At 42.6% G+C, this 19,822-nt stretch overlaps 1 protein-coding gene across 11 annotated transcripts in view; it reads left to right on the plus strand.

Annotated features, from left to right (window-relative positions):
* DLGAP1 (DLG associated protein 1) overlaps positions 1–18,565 on the plus strand; it is a 511,134-nt gene extending 492,569 nt beyond the window's left edge. For 6 of the 11 annotated variants that reach the window (XM_056138351.1, XM_056138353.1, XM_056138357.1 and 3 more), the window contains 3 exons: positions 7,877–7,968; positions 14,791–14,943; positions 17,948–18,564. In XM_056138351.1, the coding sequence (XP_055994326.1) occupies positions 7,877–7,968; positions 14,791–14,943; positions 17,948–18,157 (455 nt within the window). In that variant the 3' untranslated portion in view covers positions 18,158–18,564. Of the gene's footprint in view, positions 1–7,876; positions 7,969–14,790; positions 15,213–17,947 lie in introns of those variants that run through there. The other 5 variants (XM_056138347.1, XM_056138349.1, XM_056138348.1 and 2 more) reach the window with 2 other exon arrangements.
* Positions 18,566–19,822: the final 1,257 nt, after the last annotated feature.

A 19,822-nucleotide genomic window follows, 5' to 3' on the forward strand; every position in this document is an offset into this window, starting at 1 on the left:
AAACTCAAAGTAGTGGTTGGAGAGAGAGACTAGCAGGTAAGGTGCTTACCTTGCATATAGCTGACCTAGGGTTGATCCCAGTAACACATATAATCTGAACACTTCCAGGAGTGATCCCTGAGTACAGAGCCAGCAGTAATCCCTGAGCACTATCATGTGCGTTCAAACACCAAGCAAATAAGCAAACAAATCTCAAAGTCACTCTTTTCCAACTGGAACCATAGAGCATGCAGAAGACAAGAAAAAGGTTCCTGCTAAGTCTATAGCAGCAACCCGAGAAGAGAAAGAAGATTACTGGTGTTCTGAAAGCCCTGAACAAGAAAAAAAAAATATCACAGAGTTAAAGATTAAGAACCTGAGGAAAAAAGTTTGTTCAAAGATGCTTTGAAAGGCAAAGAGGGAGCTGATCTATGAAAAGGCTAAGCAAGGAACATAGGCAGATGTGCAGTACAGAGATTCAAATGGCTCAAATGGTAGAGAAGCTGGAAACTTTGACCAAGGAACCATATTGACTTTTGTCATATCAATGGGATCAGCTCCAAGGCCCTAATGATTCTGCAGCTTCTCCACCTTCGCTAGATCTTCAGTGGCACCTTTGTTAAGCTCAACAAGGCTTCAGTTAACATGCCACAAGTTGTGGAACCCTATATTGCATGGGTACCCAAATCTGAAATGAGTAAATGAAATGATCTATAAGTAAGGTTATGGCCAAATCCACAAGAAGCAAATTACCCTACAAGATGCTGCACTGATTGCTCAAACTCTTGATAAACATTGCATCGACTGACTCATGAGATCTGGCTGTTGGGAAAAATGCTTCAAAGAGGCAAGTAACTTCCTCTGGCCCCTTCAATTTATTTCCCCCTGAAGTGGGCTGGAGGAAAAGACTACCTGTTTTGTAGAAGGTGGAAATGCTGGCAACAGATCGACCAACTGATTAGAAGGATATTTACATGGTTTTGTAATCTGGTCAGTTAATAAATGAACAGCTGCTTCCAAATTGAAGGGGAAAAATAAAACCCTCAAAGTACTTTTCCTGCAGAACGTATCTCACTTTTACACCACCTCGTGGTAATTCAGGCGGGGCCCCTCAGTATTTCAGGGAAATTCATGGTTTCAGGGAAGCCATGCTAAGAAATCAGACTGATGGAAGCTAGGGAGACAGCATCAGTGCTACAACACAGACCTGGTGGATATGAGGTGGGCTATGCCCAACCTGCATAACCCCCAATTGCCAGCGGGTATGGGCCTGGTAGCCCCAAGAACTACACCACCAAGCTTAAACCCTGAGCTTCCTATCAGGGTCAGATCACCACTGGAACGGGCATCTGTGAGAGAAAAGTATGTGCCTTCATTTCTGTTTCTGTTTCTGGGGCCTGTGTGGGGCAATTTCAGAATTAGTAGTGAGAAAACCAGTGTCCGCCTTATCAGTCCTAGAGATGCAGTTCCTCTTTGAGAGTGAGATAATTTGTAGATTTATTATACCTCAGGGTGTGAAACACTGACTTTGAGTCAGCAGAAAGTCAGGCATTTCCCCAAAGGAAACCGTCTTTGTTTTACCCCACAGTGTACAAAGCTCCACTGAGCTTGGTTGTAAATTCACCATTGGGGTCAATGGAAATTGTTTTCTCTGTAACTCTGGGCCTTTTACAGCATTGTCTTTTCCCCAAATAAAATCCATACCCATGAGAGTCGGTGGGAAAATAGGAGACAGGGGATGCCCTTTTCTAAGTGTAGTTTTTGCTTTGTTTTGGATTTGGGGGAGACACACCCAACAGTGCTCAGGACTTTACTCCTGCCTCTGTGCTCAGGAATCACTCCTGGTTGGGCTCCAGGGACCCTATATGGTTATAAAGATTTGAACCAGGATTGACCACATGCAAGACAAGTGCCTTAACCCCTGTACTATCTCTCTAGTCCTAAATGGGGTTTATTTACTACAAGTCGGTGATTTAAAATCATGGTTTTCTGTAAAAAGAAAACATCCAAAGTAGTCCTTCTCAGCTTCTCATTCTAAGGATAATATTGAAAAAACAAAATCCAGAGCTGGAATCTTACACCCACCCTCACTATTAGGCAACTCCGGGTTCCTCAGTGGCACAACTTTCTCGTGCCATAGTCACCACCACAGATGCGCTCTGCTCTTCCATTGTGCTGTGGGTGGGGGCTTGGTGACTCTCATCAGATTCCACCATTGGTTGCTGCTGCTGCGCCCCTGCTGTCCCTGGTGCTAGCTTCCTTCCTTATAAAGAAAGGAAATCATTGTGGAGTTCATGCCCAATTCAATCAGCTTAATCAATGGCTGAATAAATAGCAGTACTCCTACATTTAGAAAAGAAGAATAAGGAGGAGAAGGAGAAGAAGAAGAAGGAGAAGAAGGAAAAAGAGAAGAAGAGAAAGAAGAAGAGGAAGAAGAAGAAGAGGAAGAGGAAGAAGAAGAAGAAGAAGAAATCAGTCAGGTGACTTGATTTGGCTATAAAGGTGAGAGAAAAATTTCTCCACTGGACAAACAACAGGCAGTCTGGCACCATGGGGAAGGCACCTCATAGTTTGAACCCAGTTTTCTCCAATAAAGTGACATCTATCCTACCTCGCACGGTCTGTGAGTATATAATTCAATTTAAGGAGGCAAGCTATTTATTTATTTATTTGACAGAACACAAAGAGTGATGGTCTTCCAAAAGATTCTCTTCCTGGCTTTGTCTGGTGAACTAAACCAAATCTGTCCCCTTAATTGTAAACCTCAGTAAACATCTCTTTGGGGATGAGAATTTTCTAGGATAAGAGGGATATGAATAAAGAAATTGAATTCAGCAGTTTGGGGACTGCTTTGTACTTCTGAGAAAGAGAGAGAGAGAGAGAGAGAGAGAGAGAGAGTAACAGAGGAGCTGGGGAAGAAGGGAAAGGAATAGAGAGAGTTAAGTACTTCAGTATCAACATGTGTAGAAGCTGCATGGAGAGATTAGCCTGACTGTATCAAGAGTGAGATAGACAAACAAGACCTATTGTGTGTATGGTTAAATATTACACAAATCGATGGTATAAATCATGGTTAAATGACATGCTTGAAGAAAAGCAGCAGAGATAGATGTGGAGATTGTAAGTGATGGAGTGAATGTGCCTGAAGGAGATGGATAGTAAAACTATGAACTAAATTCAGGTTGGACAATTGGGAAGGACTTACAGTGAGTGAGGGTGAAGGTAATCGATTACACAAAACCTCAGGAGCACATCCTCAAGGCTCAATGGAGCCTTCCACCTCTTTATTCTGACTTTCAGGAATTTACCTGTGCTGGTTGGTTAGCATTTAACATTCTTGTCTGTGTTCAAGAAGACCCTTAGCTTGTCACCATTCTGGGACCAGAGAAGCAATTTCCATTTGCTCAGGGTTAGGACTGGAATAGCCACCTCTAATCCAGGCTTTCCTCTGGAGAGGGAAATGGGGCAGGAAGAGAGAACCTCTAGAGAGCTTCATTTCATTGGTGAGTGGTAGGAGGGGAAGAAAGGAAACAAATTCAGAAAGAAATTTGAAAAAAAGAAGCAAAATTTGAGTTGGGGGTGGAGACATACATAGTGGCTTGCTATATTTAGTTCATTATACTTTCAAATATTTTTGTTTTCCAATTTTCTTAAAGTAGTATTTTCAAATTATTCTTATTAAAATGAATGGTTTAACAGCCAACTTTAATATTGCAACTGAAACCACCCAAACCATGCTTTGCACTCGCCAACTGTGTATTTCTTAAGAAAGAGATACAGAATACATCATGTTCTCTAGTCACCATTTGAATAATTCATTCTCCTTTAAATTGTTCAATCATGCTCAGTCCTATCTGTCCCAATACAAGTAACCTAGCAAATCCTAAATAGTTAAATGTACTGTGGTATTTATATATATATATATATATATATATATATATATATGAAAGGCATATACCACTGAGCTACCTCCAAGCCCCTGTGTTTGTATACTTGATGTCAATTTCCTCCACCATCTCTCACTGAAATATAATCCATATGGATAGACTTTGCCTCCCTCACCCTCATGTCATAATCATCCAGCATAGCATCTAGCACAGAATATGCCCTTAATAGATATTTGTTGAATTAATGAATTCCCCAAACCTGCATGGACTGTCCATATTCCACGACAAGGTAAAGTCAAGGTCTGCCTTGCCCACCAGCTCTCATGTAGATTCCTGTATTCTCTCGGACTTCTCTAGCTGTTTTGGTCTTGGCTAGACCACTATACACTCGGAAAAACTCACAATCATAGTGGTAGCCTATGTATTTCACCCTCTATTGCTGTTCCCTTATTCTTCTTTTCCTGGCAGACTTAGAAGAATTAGTTTTCTTCCCATCTTCCCTGCTGAAGGCTGGTATGAAATATTTTAGAACTATTTCAAAATGCCATTATATGCTTCTTTGTCTAACATCTTTACTTTCAGCCTTTTTCCTCTTACTTTTTACTTCCACTGGTGTTGACCACTTCCTGTTTGTTTTTACTTTTAGTTCAAACCTGATGTAACAAATATAAAAATTTCCTTTCAGAGGAAGTTATCTCCACACGAAAAATACTGGGAAGTCAAAACAAAGAAAACTCCATTAGAGCTTCTTAAAACAAAACCACGAAAGTAATATTTCTCCAGAAAATAAACTCTGGAGGGTAGGAACATAGAGGTTACCTTTTTCTTTGTTCTAAAACATTCCTTTGCTTGTCCTAAGTTGGTTTTGCTCTAGGCCTAAATCATCTTCTCCCGACCTGAGTCCAGAAAAGTCTACCATCTGGACACGAGAAATACAAGGAATCCTGGAGACAGTAGGAAATTCCCACTCAAGAAACAGGATGGCTGGGCCAGAGATAGGCTCTTGCCTTGCATGTGGCCATCCCAGGTTCGACCCCCAGTATTGTTTGTGATTCCCCAAAACCTCCCCAGGAAGTGTCCCTGAATACAGAGCTAGGAGTAAGTCCTGAGCACTGCTGGGCGTGACCACAAACCTAACTATGATGGCAAAAAAGTGAGAAACAGAGACTGCAAGTCCAGCCCAAATATTTGTATTTCAGAGCTAGGGCAGCCCCTGTTGAGTAGAGAGTGATGGCCCAGCCTTGTTTTCAGAGGCATAAGTTAGCACTACCTATCTGAACTGTTTGGAGCAGGGCTTTCTCCTCATTTGAGAATCATAGACTTGGAATGACATAGTTGAAGTGATTGAGCACAAACCTAGCATCTATAAGTCCTGAGTGTCCCTGTATAACATGACCCAACCACCCCCAGAGCACTGGATGTGACCCTGGTGACTCCAAGGTTCTGGCTAGAATGGATATTTTTTAAATTGGTGTGTAATGAGAGTCATGGTCTTCCCCACTTCACTTGATTCTGACAGCCTGCTCTGTAGCTCTGGTGTTTGAGAAGCCATTAGCTCTAGGTCCTAGTCACTATGCAATTTCAGTCAGCAAACAGGAGACCTAGGTAATAATTATGAGGAGTTCCAATCGAATGTAAATCTCACGAGATTTTTCTAGTGAAACAGACCATTCCTTTAGTCAGATAAGTTAGTGGCTAAAGTTGCCACAAAGCTTAGTGTTTGTGAAAAGCCACACATCCTACTGGGAAGTGACTTAGATATGTCTCAGATCTGTGGCGGGTCATCCACATTGCATGCCTGCTTCAGGCAACCAAGGCAGTGTTTGCTCACCTTTTAATGAACTTTGTTTTCCTCTTCCTTCTGAACAATAGCGAAAGTGAGCTCATGGTTAGCACACACCTTGCGGAAGTACGGTGTCCTGATCCTTATAATACCTATTTATTGAGTGTTCATTGCATATTTGAATCTGTCCTTAGCAATTCGTTCATGTTGATGCATTGAGACTGGACAGTAGCCCTACAAACGGGCCAATCAGCACCACTTACTTATGAGGAAAAAGCAGATTGAATGGCTTGTCCAGGGCCTTGGTGCCTGAGAAGTGTTAGAATCGAAGTCCTTGGGACTAAATCCTCAACTGCTCCAAGGACCTTTGCATGGAGTGCTGAGAAAGGAAAGGTCACTACTAACTGTTTGTTCAAAGAGGAAAGGGTTTTAAAGAAGTGTTTTTAAAAATTAAAAATAAATAAATAAAAAACACCTCACGGGGCTGGAGTGACAGTACAGAGGGTAAGCACATAGTCGACCCAGGTTCGATCCCTGGCACCCCATAGCCCTGCCAGGAGTGATCCCTGAGAGCAGAGAGCACAGCAAGAAGCCCTGAGCATTGCTGGGTGTGACCTCACTGTAAAAAAACAAAAACAAAAAACCACCTTGGATCTTGGGATAGTACAGCAGGGAAGGCACTTGCCTTACATGCAAACCAACTGATGTTCCATCCCTAGTGCTGCATGAGTCCTGTTCCACCAGGGGTGAGCCCTGACCACAGACTAGAAGTAAGCCCTGAGCATGTGGGGTGTGCCCGCTCACCACCACCCCCCCACACACACACAGAAAAAAAGACCTTTGGAATTAATGTCAAATGGTTGTCAGGGGACCCCTTGTTATGGCTGGAAGCTCAATTCCTGCACACGCGCGCGTGCACACAAACACGCTGTTTGGTGTGACTAGTCTAGAGCATTCCTAAATGTTCTGGTGCATGAAGAACACAGAGACATTTCTGTAGTAACTTGACTGAGCTTTTATTGAACCTGATGGTTCTCAACAGAGAAGCAGATTCCTAGAAAACCGGGAGCCTGGGGAGGGAGGATAAAAAGAGAAGAGAAGAGCTGGAAGAGCGGGGAGGAGGAAGGGAGGGGAGAGAGAAGAAGGTGGGGGCGGGGGGGGGGGGGTTGAAATCCTGAGCCAAAATGAAGCTGCTTCTCCTCACACTTTGCGGGGAATGCGGTCAAGCAAGGGACACCTAATTGCGATCTGAGTCTCAGGCTCCATACAGTCAGCAAAGGGCGTCTGCGAAAACTTTGCTTCCATCGGACACCTCCGTGCTTCCCCGAGGGCTTCCAAACGGGGCCATCTGCAGTTTCCTTCGGGTTTCTCTGAGACGGGAAGCGCGGTGCCGTCCCCCTTCCTTCCTGACTGGGGGCGTGCTGGGAACTGCCGGGTGGCGGGGTTGAGACCGCCTTGGGGACAGTGCTGACCCGAGGACCGCTCTGTGCAGCACTGCCCCGTCGCGGCACGCCCAGCCCTTGAAAGGTTCGCCCCAACTCCTCTGCTCCACGGTCAAGAAGTGACTTGCAGATGGGGAGGATTTCCAGGACCGTGCATAGGGAATTAAACCTACAGGAACAATCAGACCGGTCTTTGGAGAAAAAAAGCTGGGATGGTGCTGGCGTTCCCTAGGCAACAGGCTGCAAATGTTCACTCCTTAGAAAGTCTTTCAGCTAGCATGGCTCATTCCCGACAGTACCAGTGGCTGAGCTGCAGACAAATAATGAAGGCTATGGATGGGACATGGTGAGTGCCAAGAGGTTCCTCCCCACTCCTGTTCGGCTGGCTTTGTGTCTGCATTTGGATTTCGATTTGAACAAGTTAGTCAGCCTTGATTGCTAACACAAATCCATCCCTTAACTTGAAATTCTTCTTTGCAGCAGAAAGAAAACAAAATAACCATTTGCCTCCTGGTATACCCATTTGCCACCAGAACTGTGGTGGAAAGCTCCGTTAATTTCTGAGAACTATGTGACCACGGTGTGACTGGATGGGTGTGTGTGTGTGTGTGTGTGTGTGTGTGTGTGTGTTTGTGTGTGTGTGTGTGTGTGTGGTGTGTCAGTGTACACACACTGTATGTGTGTGTTGTTTTCCTATTATAGGCTAACTTCCTCTTTACTTTTCCAGACTAAATCTCGCTGATGAGGCATAATGTGTAAACTTCTTGTATGTTTGCTCTTTTCAGTTCTAGGGAAAATCCGAACTGCTGTGGGCAGTGCCCAACTTCTCATGGCCCAGAAATTCTACCAGTTTAGAGAACTGTGTGAAGAAAACCTGGTAGGTAACATTCCCCATCACTGCCCTCTCTCTGCCTTGGGCCATTGGCCACTTACGGTGAAGCTGATTTTTAGTCATACCAAGGCCCAAAGGACTTTCTCACCTGGACTGGAGTTTTCTGATGAATCTTATTTCCTGCTTTTCTTAAAATTAAAAATATTTATTTGATAGTTACATAATCTTAAAAGAAGAGATCGGTCAAGTTAAAACTCCATTTCCTGCTTTTTTGTAGCTTGTAAAATTTTCCATTTTCCTGACTTGCACATGGCATCTGTGATTTTGATATTCCCCACCAGAGTTCTCTGTTTTCATGAAAGGGCCAGGGGGATAGAGTGGGGGTGGGTCATCACCAAGAATATCTATATTTAATCTTTCTGAGATAAATGAATATTTTATCCTTCTTGGACATACAAGCTGGGGGGGGGAGAAGGAAAAAATAAAAGAAAGAAAAACACCACTACCCCAACCATATTTTTTAAATTGCAAAATAAAAAGTCAAATGCTTCCTCACATATGCCTTAAAAACAAACCAACTGATTGGAAGCATATGATGCAAACTCTCATAATTAGTGCATTTAATGAGTTTGCTATGTGGAGGAATGGGAGGGAAGGGGGCCTTGGAATATGAATTGAAGGACTCTGATACTGGTAGTGGGTTTGGAGTTGGAACACTGTATGACTGAAACTTTTATTATTAACAATATTATATATCATGGAACGTAAATTAAGACTAAAAAAATCCCAAATGATCAAAAAGCTAATCTTCCCATAAGTGTCATTTCATAAGAATAGTAAATTGCACAAGTTAGATCTAAAAAAATATATTGGAAAAGTAAATGATTTATTTTCTGAAGAGCAAACCATGATTATTTGCAATCAAAATGATCCAATTTAGTATTTTAGAGCAGGACTGTTGTTTGTTTTGTTTTGGGGCCACACCCAGTGATGCTCTGGGATTATCCTGGCTCTGTGTTCAGGATTTATTCCTGGGGGTGCTCAAGGGACCATATGAGATGCCGGGGATCGAGCCCACCCTGGTAAGCCAGATGCAAGACAAATGCCCTACCTGCTGTACTATCTCTCTGAACCAGTTTTTTGTTTGTTTTTAAGTCTCCCAAGCAGAGCTCAGGAAGCCCAAGCCTCTCTCTGTGGTTCTCTGGCTATTTGCAATGTTTGGAGCTGAGGATGAGGTACTGCAAAGACTCTGAGGTGCTCCAGAGCCCTGTTCTGTAATGCTTGGAGACCACGTGGTGCTAGGGATGCACTAAGCACGCAAGCCATGTGCCTTACCCACTGGACTTATGCTATAGCTCCATGATTTAATTTTATTTATTTATTTTGGCTTTTGGACCACAAACAGCAGTGTTCGGGGTTTACTCCTGGCTCTGTAGTAGGGATCACTCTTTAGAGGGAATCTAGAGACGTTATAAGAACCAGAGATTGAACCCTCACAAGTGTCCTACCAGCTGTAGTATTGCTCTGGCCCCAATCCCACAATTTTAGACATTTAATATGCACAAATATAGACTACACACGATTTCTCTAGACAGCTTTCAACTAAGAAACAATATAAAGGCTGACAAGCTTAGTGCCTCCCTGCTTGGTCTCCAGGCACCTTGAAAACTACTGGGAAGTTCTCCCTTCACACCTCCTTCTCTCATATTTACAGTTTGCCAAATCTTTCCCTTAGAAAAAAATTTCCTGACTCTTTTCTACCTTTCCCCAAATTTTATTCCAGATATCTGACTTTATATTGGTAAGTGTATTGCTGAGTGAATAAAACAGTATTTTACTGAACTTCACTACATGCCATGTATAGAATTGCTACTAATTTGTAAATCTGCCAAAGTACCACAAATCTTACTTGGCATAATTCTTTATTCTTTAAATGTTCATATAAAACATGGGCCAGAGAGATAGTACCTAAGGGACTGTCCATCCGGTCCTGGGTTGATCCACCACATTACAAGGGTGGATATCTCATGGTCCACACCACCTGGGGTGGGAGGGAGGGGAGCCACATTTCAAGGTTTTTTGTTGGTTTTGTATTTAGTTTGTTTTTCTGCTTTGGGACCACACCTAGAAATGCTCGGGGTCACTCCTGGCTCTGCACTCAGGAATTACTCCTGTCAGGCTCAGGGGACCATATGGCATCCCGGGTACTAAACCCTGGTCAGCCACGCACAAGGCAAATGCCCTCTCCACTGTACCATCTCTCCAGCACCTCACATTTCATATTCCTTAAACTGGTAAACAGATACAAGTAGTATCTGCAACAGGGCCAACAACACACCTTTTCAAAGAACTGTACAGTGAACAGAATATGGAACAGAATACAACACTTAACAGATTCTAAAGATAAAATGATAGACAAAATGTTATGAACATTGTTCAGACTTCTAGGAACAGTTAACCTTGTTGTAGCTGATTTTGATATTTTCTAGGACCTGATGGGCTCATAGTCTTTGCCCACTCAGGGAAATTAGATGACAAAATGTGAGAAGCATGTGAGGGCCAGGGCCAAGCAGAACTACAGTGAAGCAGAAGGCAATTGCTGGTCAAACCATCCCTGAAAGGAGGTCAGGAGCCCACTTTGGGTCAGACACCACACTAGGAACTTTTACCGTTTTGACCTGGTTATGTTTATAATCAAAGCCATCTTATAGAGCTCAAAATGGATTTTTCTCATGATGGTCTTAACCATAAGGAAAAATATACATGAAAAGGTTTATAAATTTTTTTAATTTTCTAAGGTCATATGGCGAGCGACAATCAAGATTCAAATCCCAGGCCTGGAGAGATTGTAAGGGTTTAAGGTGCTTGAATTCATGCATCCTATCCCTAACTGACTCATGATCCTGTGAGCATAGAGCCAGGAGAAGCCCCCAAGTAGCACTAAGTGTGGCCACACCTACCCCACCCCCACACCCCCACCCCAACCCCTGCATCTGTTTGAACTCAGTCTCTCTTGACTGCACACCACCTGCACCCACTCCAGCCCCCTCACCCCATGATTGGAATCCCAGACTTTACTCTCTGGGAGAGACCTGAGTCAGCTCCTACAGCAGGAAGTGCTCTCACAGGTCACCGGGTGGTGGCATTGTCTGGGTCTACAAACTGCAAAGAAGTGACATTGAGATTGGTCACAGCCTGACTCACCTCTTCTTTCTTGAGGTTTTTAAGCCAAAGAAAGAACAATAATCATAGTTTTTTTTTTTTAATTTTAAAACACTTGTACATTATCCCAGACTAGATTTTCAGGCATAGAATGAGTGAATAAGGATTGCTTTTTCAATAAAAACTAAACCAAGAAACCCAGTCCTCCTCATCTCTATACACTTCCACCACCTCTGCCCTCCATGTGGATGTTTCAAACCAAGATGCCACTCCTTATGCAAGGAATGTCACATTACTCAGAGATCTGAAGATGGTGGAGAGACTAAGTTCTCTCTCAGTCTCTCCATCTATCTGTTTCTGTCTCTCTCTCTCTCTCTCTCTCTCTCGCTCTCTCTCTCTCTCCCCCCTCCATGTTTCACTGCTTCCCCATCTGGTTCCCAAATCTAGCCACATCATTTGGGGTGTGGGAGCAAGGAGATTCCTGGTGAAAAGGGAACAAATTGTCCATGATACAGAGTTTAACAAACTCTTTCAGTCTATTGAGCTCATGTACTGGTGCACTGAAACAATTTAACTAGCTAATAGTACTTATTATGTAAGAGACTTTAGTGAACTCCAAAATATGATTAGTTTAGTGTTCAGTTACCAATGAAATAAGGAAATATATTATGAGATCATAAAACTCAACCTGAAAGGTAATTTGTCAAAGTTATTCTCTACTTATTCTGATCCTATAAAAAGAGTATTCTGAGTCAAAGCTCTTCAGAGAAACTCTTACACTAATTAAGATGTTATTTTAAAAGTTTTTAATACTAAACCAAGCACTTACAAAGTTCGGAATTTAGTTATTTCAATGAATTTCAAAACTCTGAGTAGTTTATAAATGCACCTTGACTTGTATTTATTTTTAAATCAGACCAATTTAGTTCATCAAAGGATAGAAAGTTTTTTCCAATCTATTAATCTTAATATCACTGACCATACAAAAATTTTGATGATACCCCTTTTATCAAACTTGGTTTTAAAAGTACAAACTGACTTCAGGTAATTATAAAGCATGAGGTTTCACAGGCTGTCCACTTGTGTGGAATATGCAGAAACAATCTTAACCTGACTCAATCTGGAAACTTCTGACAGATTGAAATTTCTTTTTATCTCACCATAAATGCCATTAGCTTATGCTTTAGCCTGTGATAAACAATGAACATGATAAGGCCTGGGGAGATAGTATAGCATGTAATATATTTTACCTTGCACTTAACAAGATCAACTCAAGTTCAATACCCAGCACTATAAATGGTTTTCCAGTCCTGCCAGGACTAATTCCTGAGCACAGACCCCCCAGATAAGCCTTGAACATATTTGGGTAACCCCCCACTCCCCACCCCCAAAAAAACCATCTTTAATGACTTAGCTACTTTTTTTCCCATCATAGATCTTGTACATTCAAGGCTCATACATTCTAATACTAGTCAAAGATACATGGATGAGGTCAGACAGAGTCAATTCTTTTTTTTTACTAGTGAATCACGGTGAGGTACATTACAGACTTACGAACTTTCATGCTCGCGTTTCAGTCATACAATGATTGAGTACCCATCCTTCCACCAGTGCCTATTTTCTACCACCAATGGTCCAGCATCCCTCCCACCACCCCCACCCCACTCTGCCTCTGTGGCAGGGCATTCCCTTTTGGAGAGTCAATTCTTTTTTTTTTTTTTTTTTTTTTTGCTTTTTGGGTCACACCGAGCAATGCTCAGGAGTTACTCCTGGCTCTACACTCAGGAATTACTCCTGGCAGTGCTCAGGGAGACCATATGGGATGCTGGCAATCGAACCCAGTTTGGCCTCATGCAAGGCACACGCCCTACCCTCTGTGCTATTGCTCCAGCCCCTGGAGAGTCAATTCTTAAGCATGAATGATGTTTAGCATATTTTGAAGTATAATTGATGTACATCATTATTTTTATTTTAGGTATATAACAAAATTATGTTTGTATACGTTGTGAATTGATCTTGCAATAAATCTATCTACCATCTCTTCTTCAGCCAAAGAAGTAACAATGTTTGGGGCTGGAGCAATAGCACAGCGGGTAGGGCTTTTGCCTTGCACGCGGCCGACCCGGGTTCAATTCCCAGCATCCCGTATGGTCCCCAGAGCACTGCCAGGGGTAATTCCTGAGCGCAGAGCCAGGAGTAACCCCTGTGCGTCGCCAGGTGTGACCCCAAAAAGCAAAAAAATAAAAATAAAAGAAGTAACAATGTTTGCTTCAAATAGCAATGTTTAAGATTATCCAGCAATGGGTGATCATAGAATCTTTGTGACTGTGAGATCTGTGTTCTCCCATTTGCTTTGTTAAGTTGTGGTCAACTTAAAGTCAATTTATTTCCAAATGATTTTTTTGTTAAGCTTCATATAAAAAAATACGTGACAGCTTAATTGGAAAAGTACTTTGAAAATTAATTTGTTATATCACTCATCATTTGTTTACCCAGATACAATGCACAATATGAGTATTAAATTTTATTTATTTATTTTTCTTTAAAAGACTTCATATGTTTTTTTTTTCTTTTTTAATTTTTATTAGTGAAACACCATGAGGTACAGTTGTAGACTTACAAATTTTTGTGCTTGGGTTTCAGTTATACTTAAGTTTTATTTTAGATTCCTTATTTATTCTCTGAATAATTTGGTTGCCTTGTATCAAATACCTACTAGAAAAACAATGTACTAGTTTTTTCAAAGATAATATTTTTCACCCTTTTTTTCAATGCTGGGGATTGATACCAGTGCTTCACACAAGTACTGAACTACATCCCCAGTCCTCAAAGGGGATCAATATCGTTATTGTAATATGCTGTTACTGCATATTATCATAGACTACACATTCTGGAAATTTTCAAATGTTTAATCTCACCTCAAATATTATCAATGTCAGATTTAAAAAGAATTTGACAATCTTGATAATTGAGAATAATTAACAAATGAGTTTGTAAAATTATTATTTGTAGTAATCTAAAAAGAATGCAAAAATCATAGAAACAGAAAAGTAGCTGGGATGAGGGCAATAGGAAAAGATTGGTAAAAGGGTGCAAACTTAGTTATAAGAGGGGTCAGAGAGATATTACAATAGGTAAAGTGCTTCCCTTGCATGCAGCTGACCCAGGTTCAATACCTGGCACCCTATATGGTCCCCCAAGTCTTCCAGGAGTGATCCCTGAGCACCGAGCCAAGAATAAGTCCTGAGCACTGCCAAGCATGACCCAAAAATAAGAAAAGGGGAATAAGATCTTAAGATGTATGTATAAGCTGCTGATAAAACTGTATAGAGTAATTGATAAGGCTGTATTATATGATTGAAATTTATTATGAGTAGAATGTCAATGTTTACACCAAGAAAAATTAAGGGTAGATATGAAGTGATAGATATGTTAATTAACTCAGCTTTTTACAATATACAGCAAATAGTCATATTATACACTTGAAATAGCTGCAATTATTTTTTATCGATTATACCTCTAGAAAGCTGAAAATACCAAAATAGAACTACCATTTTTTGCCTTGCTGTTATCTCCTATTTGAAAACCAAAAGGAGAACCTAGCTTCCTGGTATCACTTGAAATATTTGAAAAGATCATTTTGGCCCTGTGCTCATTGTCATGGATTGCCTCTAAAGCATTGATGTTTTCCTTTCTCTCATACAGAATCCCAATGCTCATCCGAGGCCCACCTCCCAGGATTTGGCGGGGTTCTGGGACATGCTGCAGTTGTCCATAGAAAATATTAGTATGAAATTTGATGAACTTCATCAGTTAAAGGCCAATAATTGGAAACAGATGGATCCTCTTGACAAGAAGGTAGAACAATGTAGATTTTGTATGGTTCATTTAAAAACCTGCACAAATACCGGACAGTCTAAATAGGCTTCGCATTCAGTATTGCTGTTTACAACGTGAAATGGAGCTGATAGCATATTAATTTCATTGTAATGATGATGTTTACGTAGTAATCATCTGGGAAATTATCTGTACATGTTTCAGGCATATTTCTAAAGAAAAACCTGTCTTTGTGAATTGGAAAATTGGGAATGTGGCTTTTTTGTTAATTAAACTTTAAGTTAAACCATCTTAGTTACTGGAAGGAATTGCCTCCATTTTGCTTTTTAAATTAAAATAAATGACATTTTCAGCACATGATTACATAGATCAAGAGTTCAACTTCCTGACACCCATAGGTTGTGTTTCTGAGAAAAATAGGAAGCCCTGAAAAGTAATCAACTTTGATCATTTCAGAAATATAGTAATAAACGACTGTTGTTCAAGTCTAAAAATATACACCATGAAATTTCACAGTAATCATAAATGTTGGGTTTGTTTTTAAATTTACTTTAGGTTAATTTACCTTCAGGAATATTGCTCACTGGGTTCCTCATGCAGCAGTTTAGAAATAAAGACACAATTTCTTTTACTTTAACTCATAAACTGGAATTTTTATATTTGATGATGGCGGTTCCACGAGGCTCAAACAAATGTCAAATGTCCAGTTCCACCTCATGAAGCTGGCCTGCCAAGCATGCCTTTAAAAATATGGCTGCTTTCCTATGGCCTGCAGTTAAATAGAGGAAATTCAACTTGTAAAAACTGGGTATAATTATTGCTATTAAAGTGCACTGGTGGCCCCGCCACTTTCAGTCTCTTCACCTATCAGATCCCTGACAGCATCCCAGTCCATTCTGTTCATGATAATATCAGGACTCTTGGGGTCAGTGGGCTCCCAGGAGTGATTCAGTTCCAAGTAGGTGAGTAATGGACAAAGGCTAATGTCATTGTTCTTTAACTCCAATTCTGTGGTCATCCACCTGAGTATTTTAGTATTAAGCACCAAAGTAGTACCACTGATGTGTGTGTAGTAGCCTTTCAATGGGAAGACAAATATTTGCCCTCAGCTTAATTTTCTTTCATGTCTGTTTAAAACTGTCTGCTAAATAAGCTTTTAAGTTGGCCTTATTTTAAGAAAACATTTCCGATGTTCTCATCTACTGGTGTGTTAGCTTTTATAGCTGTCCCATCTGATTCCTCATTCATTTTTTAATCATTGTTAAAAGATAAATATATAAGGAAAGGAAACTATGACTAAATATTACCAATATTCATGTTTCTTAAGATATCCTCTGAATTGTCCAACAGGAAGATTTGAAAGTTAAAAAGAGTCATGCTGCTAAGAGTTGATATGGGTAGCCTATTGGAGGTTACATAGAAGTCAAATTAGTTCATCGGTTCTAAATTTTAATACATTTATGCTCAGAGACTTCCATAATTCCCATGAACTTGAGGGGAGGAACGAACTAGCCCACTCGGAGTCAACAAAAGACTGTTTGCCTCTGTGCTTCTCTTTTATCCTTTTGACCACACAGATGGCACCTTAAGCAGCCTTTGGGCAACTGCAATGTCATGAGTCTAGCTAGTCACTTTACCCGGGCATGCGGGAGGAGCTGGAGCTGCTATGATGAGCACAGGTGCTAGGACACAGAATGTCCGTTGGGGAATCTGAAGAACATGTTCACAATTAGCTTCATAAGACTTGGGGGGGGGGTGTATTTTAAATGAAAACAACAGATTCATGTGGATCTTTTTGCAGCCTGGAAACTAACCAACCTTCTCCTAAAAAAAAACAAAAAACTTCGTGGTTTAGATACCCTTCTTTCCCCTTGCACTTTCCCCCCCACCCCACCCCAGAAGTTTGGGCTGCGGCCAAAGAAACACCTAAACTTTTTTTTTTTAGAATTTGTCGCTGCTAAGTGGGGTGACGTTTTCAGTCCTGTGTGCAGTTTTCGTGGTACAGTGTCTGTTGTCCCTGTGATTTAAATTGCTTTCTGGACCGCGGGGACCTGGGCCCCAGCCAGAGGATTTTGGAGCGGATACTGCACCCCAGCTCTGCGGAGGGAAGTAATCTCAGCGTCCTCGCTTCCCGTTCCCCCGTAGGTTGCTGTGTGTGTTGTGTGTGATGTGCAAAGGGTAGACAACGCACTGTGGCTTCAGACAAGCTAAGAAACACTCTTATCATCTCTTCTTTTCAGGGCGGGGTGGTGGGGAGGAGAGGGACGAGGAGGGATGCCAGGAGTTGGACTGAGAGTCGGGGACGGGCTAGGAGTGGGTCAAGGCGGTTTTTTAAACTTAAGTGTGCACCGCCTCCTGGTCTCCTTAGACGTGAGGCAGATGCTAAGATGCTACAGCCGCGGCAGATCCTCCCCGTCTGGCCCGGGAGGGTCCGGAGCGTGCAGACAGCCAAGCTTAAAAGTGCTGGGACTGGAGAGATAGCACAGCGGGTAGGGCGTTTGCCTTGCACGCGGCCGATCGGGGTTCGATTCCCAGCATCCCATATGGTCCCCTGAGCACCGCCAGGAGTAACTCTTGAGTGCAGAGCCAGGAGTAACCCCTGTGCATCGCCAGGTGTGCCCCAAAAAGGAAAAGGGAAAAAAAAAGTGCTGGGAGCCGCAGTCTCTCAGCGGGCGGGGCCTGGAGATGGGAGGTGAATTTAAATACCCACCAGTATCTAGTTCTGCAATCCAGCCTTACCCCTGGCCATCAGTTTACCGCTACTTGTGTTTTTGTTGTTGTTGTTTCCTTTCCTGCATCTTTTGAATGCCCCACACAATGAAGAATTTTTTAAAATAAATGTAGTGTGTGTGTGTGTGTGTGTGTGTGTGTGCGTGCAGATCAGAACTAACCATCCGTAGGTTAACAACCAATCAATCAATCAATCAATAAAAATCAGGAAAAGTGTGCTCTAACCACTGACCTCTCCCAGTTTTCCCCAAGCTTGTCCTGAGAAGCTGTGTAATGTCCCTTCTGCTTTGATCAGGAGAGAAGGGCCCCTCCTCCCGTGCCCAAGAAGCCGCCGAAGGGCCCCGCGCCGCTGATCCGGGAGCGCTCGCTGGAGAGCTCGCAGCGCCAGGAGGCCCGCAAGCGCCTGATGGCCGCCAAGCGCGCCGCGTCCGTCCGCCAGAACTCGGCCACCGAGAGCGCCGAGAGCATCGAGATCTACATCCCCGAGGCGCAGACCCGGCTCTGAGCCCCGCCCGGGCCTCCGGCGGGAGCCGCCCCACCCCCGCGCCCCAAGCTCGGCCCGTGTCCTCCACCGAGCTTCGCCCCACGCCACCCGCCCCTGTAGAAACGGCCCCCGTAGGTCACCCAGCATCCTCAGTTCTCCAGCTAGTCCGTTCCTAGAGCTCAGCAATATACAACCGTAGGATATTGCAGAAATCCAGCATCACAGGGTGATCCTTGGGCGCATCCTCCGTCCTCCTCCCCGAAAGGAACCAGGGCTCCCATCCCTCTAGTCCCCCCCCCCCCCCCCCCAAGTGGCTGTTCCTTTCTACTGCAGAGGGAGCACTTTATTTCCAAGCTCAGAAATCACGCCATCTCACTGGAATCCAAGAGTGACACACCAAGAGAGGGGAAAGGCGGATTGAGGGTGGGGAGGAGGTCGGGGCGGGGGGGGGGGGGGGGGGGGCGGCGATCGTGGCCGTGGAGCCGGGAAGGGAGACGCGAAGCCCTGCAGGTGCGGGAGGGGAGGGCGGGGCACCTGTCCCACTCAGCTGCACAAACTGCCTCACTGTCATTTCTCGTTCACTGCTTCAAATGTTTCAATCAGCAGAAGATTGTAAATTCGATCTTTCAGGGAAATTAATCTATTCTGAAAGGCAATAAAATGAAGAAAGGCAAGGCAAGGCAAAGGAAGCGCTGATAGTTTAAGAAACTGCATAAAGTGTTTTTTTTTTTCCTCTTGTCCTATTAAGACTATTTAGACCTGAAATGCTTTCTCAACTTTTATTGTACTATGTATATTCTACTGTTGTGGTGGTGGGGGGTTCTTTAAAGGGGAAAGTGTTGGTTCTATTAATTTCTTAGTCCATCTGGGGTGGGGGGACCTACCTAATTACACACATATTAGTACACATTTGCTTGGGGAGCGCTTTAAAGGGCAACCAGGTTGTTTTCAGAGAAACGATTGCGTTTTCCTGACATCCTTTAGAAGGCTGTACATCTGTTTTAACCTAGTAGTTCATGTTTCAGGCGTGCGGACGTACTTTCTACTTTATTCTCACTCCAACAGAGTTCTAGCATACCCCAGCATAAGGATTTTGTCCCACGCCAAACAAAGTAAATTCTCGACCCCTATAGATAATGCTGCCTCATTCCAAAGAGCTGCAACAGTCTTTTGAGGTCTGGGATAGTGAGAGAAGACGTTTGACTCAAGGTTCAGGAACCATCACAATGGGCAAAGGACTGATTCCTAAACAGGAAAAGAAACCCAGGCTTTTGGCAATGGCATAATCTATGTTTTTGGTAGTGATGGACAAGTGGTGTGCTCTTTGCGTCTGACTGAAGCCAGTGCCCTGACTTGTAGCAGTTCAAACATTTAGAATGTGGTGATCTTGAAGTATCACTGGCATTTCCACCCAGCTCCCACACTAAAAGCATTAGAGCTTACTATTGAAAACTGAAAGGCTTTTTAAAAACATACATCAAATATGCTTGCATCAGAGGAGCTTTTTCTAAAAAAAGAAATACAAAAAAACATTCTCATAGCCAGGTGCTAATTTGATTTTATTTCTGAAACTAAGAGACGTGTTGGGCTCTGGCAACAACTATTTTCATGGACATATTCTAAAACTACTAGAGAATTCGCTACCTCTCAGAGCCATTGATGCTTTGAGCTATATTTATAAACAGG

This window comes from Sorex fumeus, unplaced genomic scaffold (genome assembly GCF_029834395.1).
Source record: "Sorex fumeus unplaced genomic scaffold, SorFum_2.1 ptg000128l, whole genome shotgun sequence".
In the NCBI taxonomy this organism is placed as follows: Eukaryota; Metazoa; Chordata; class Mammalia; order Eulipotyphla; family Soricidae; genus Sorex; species Sorex fumeus.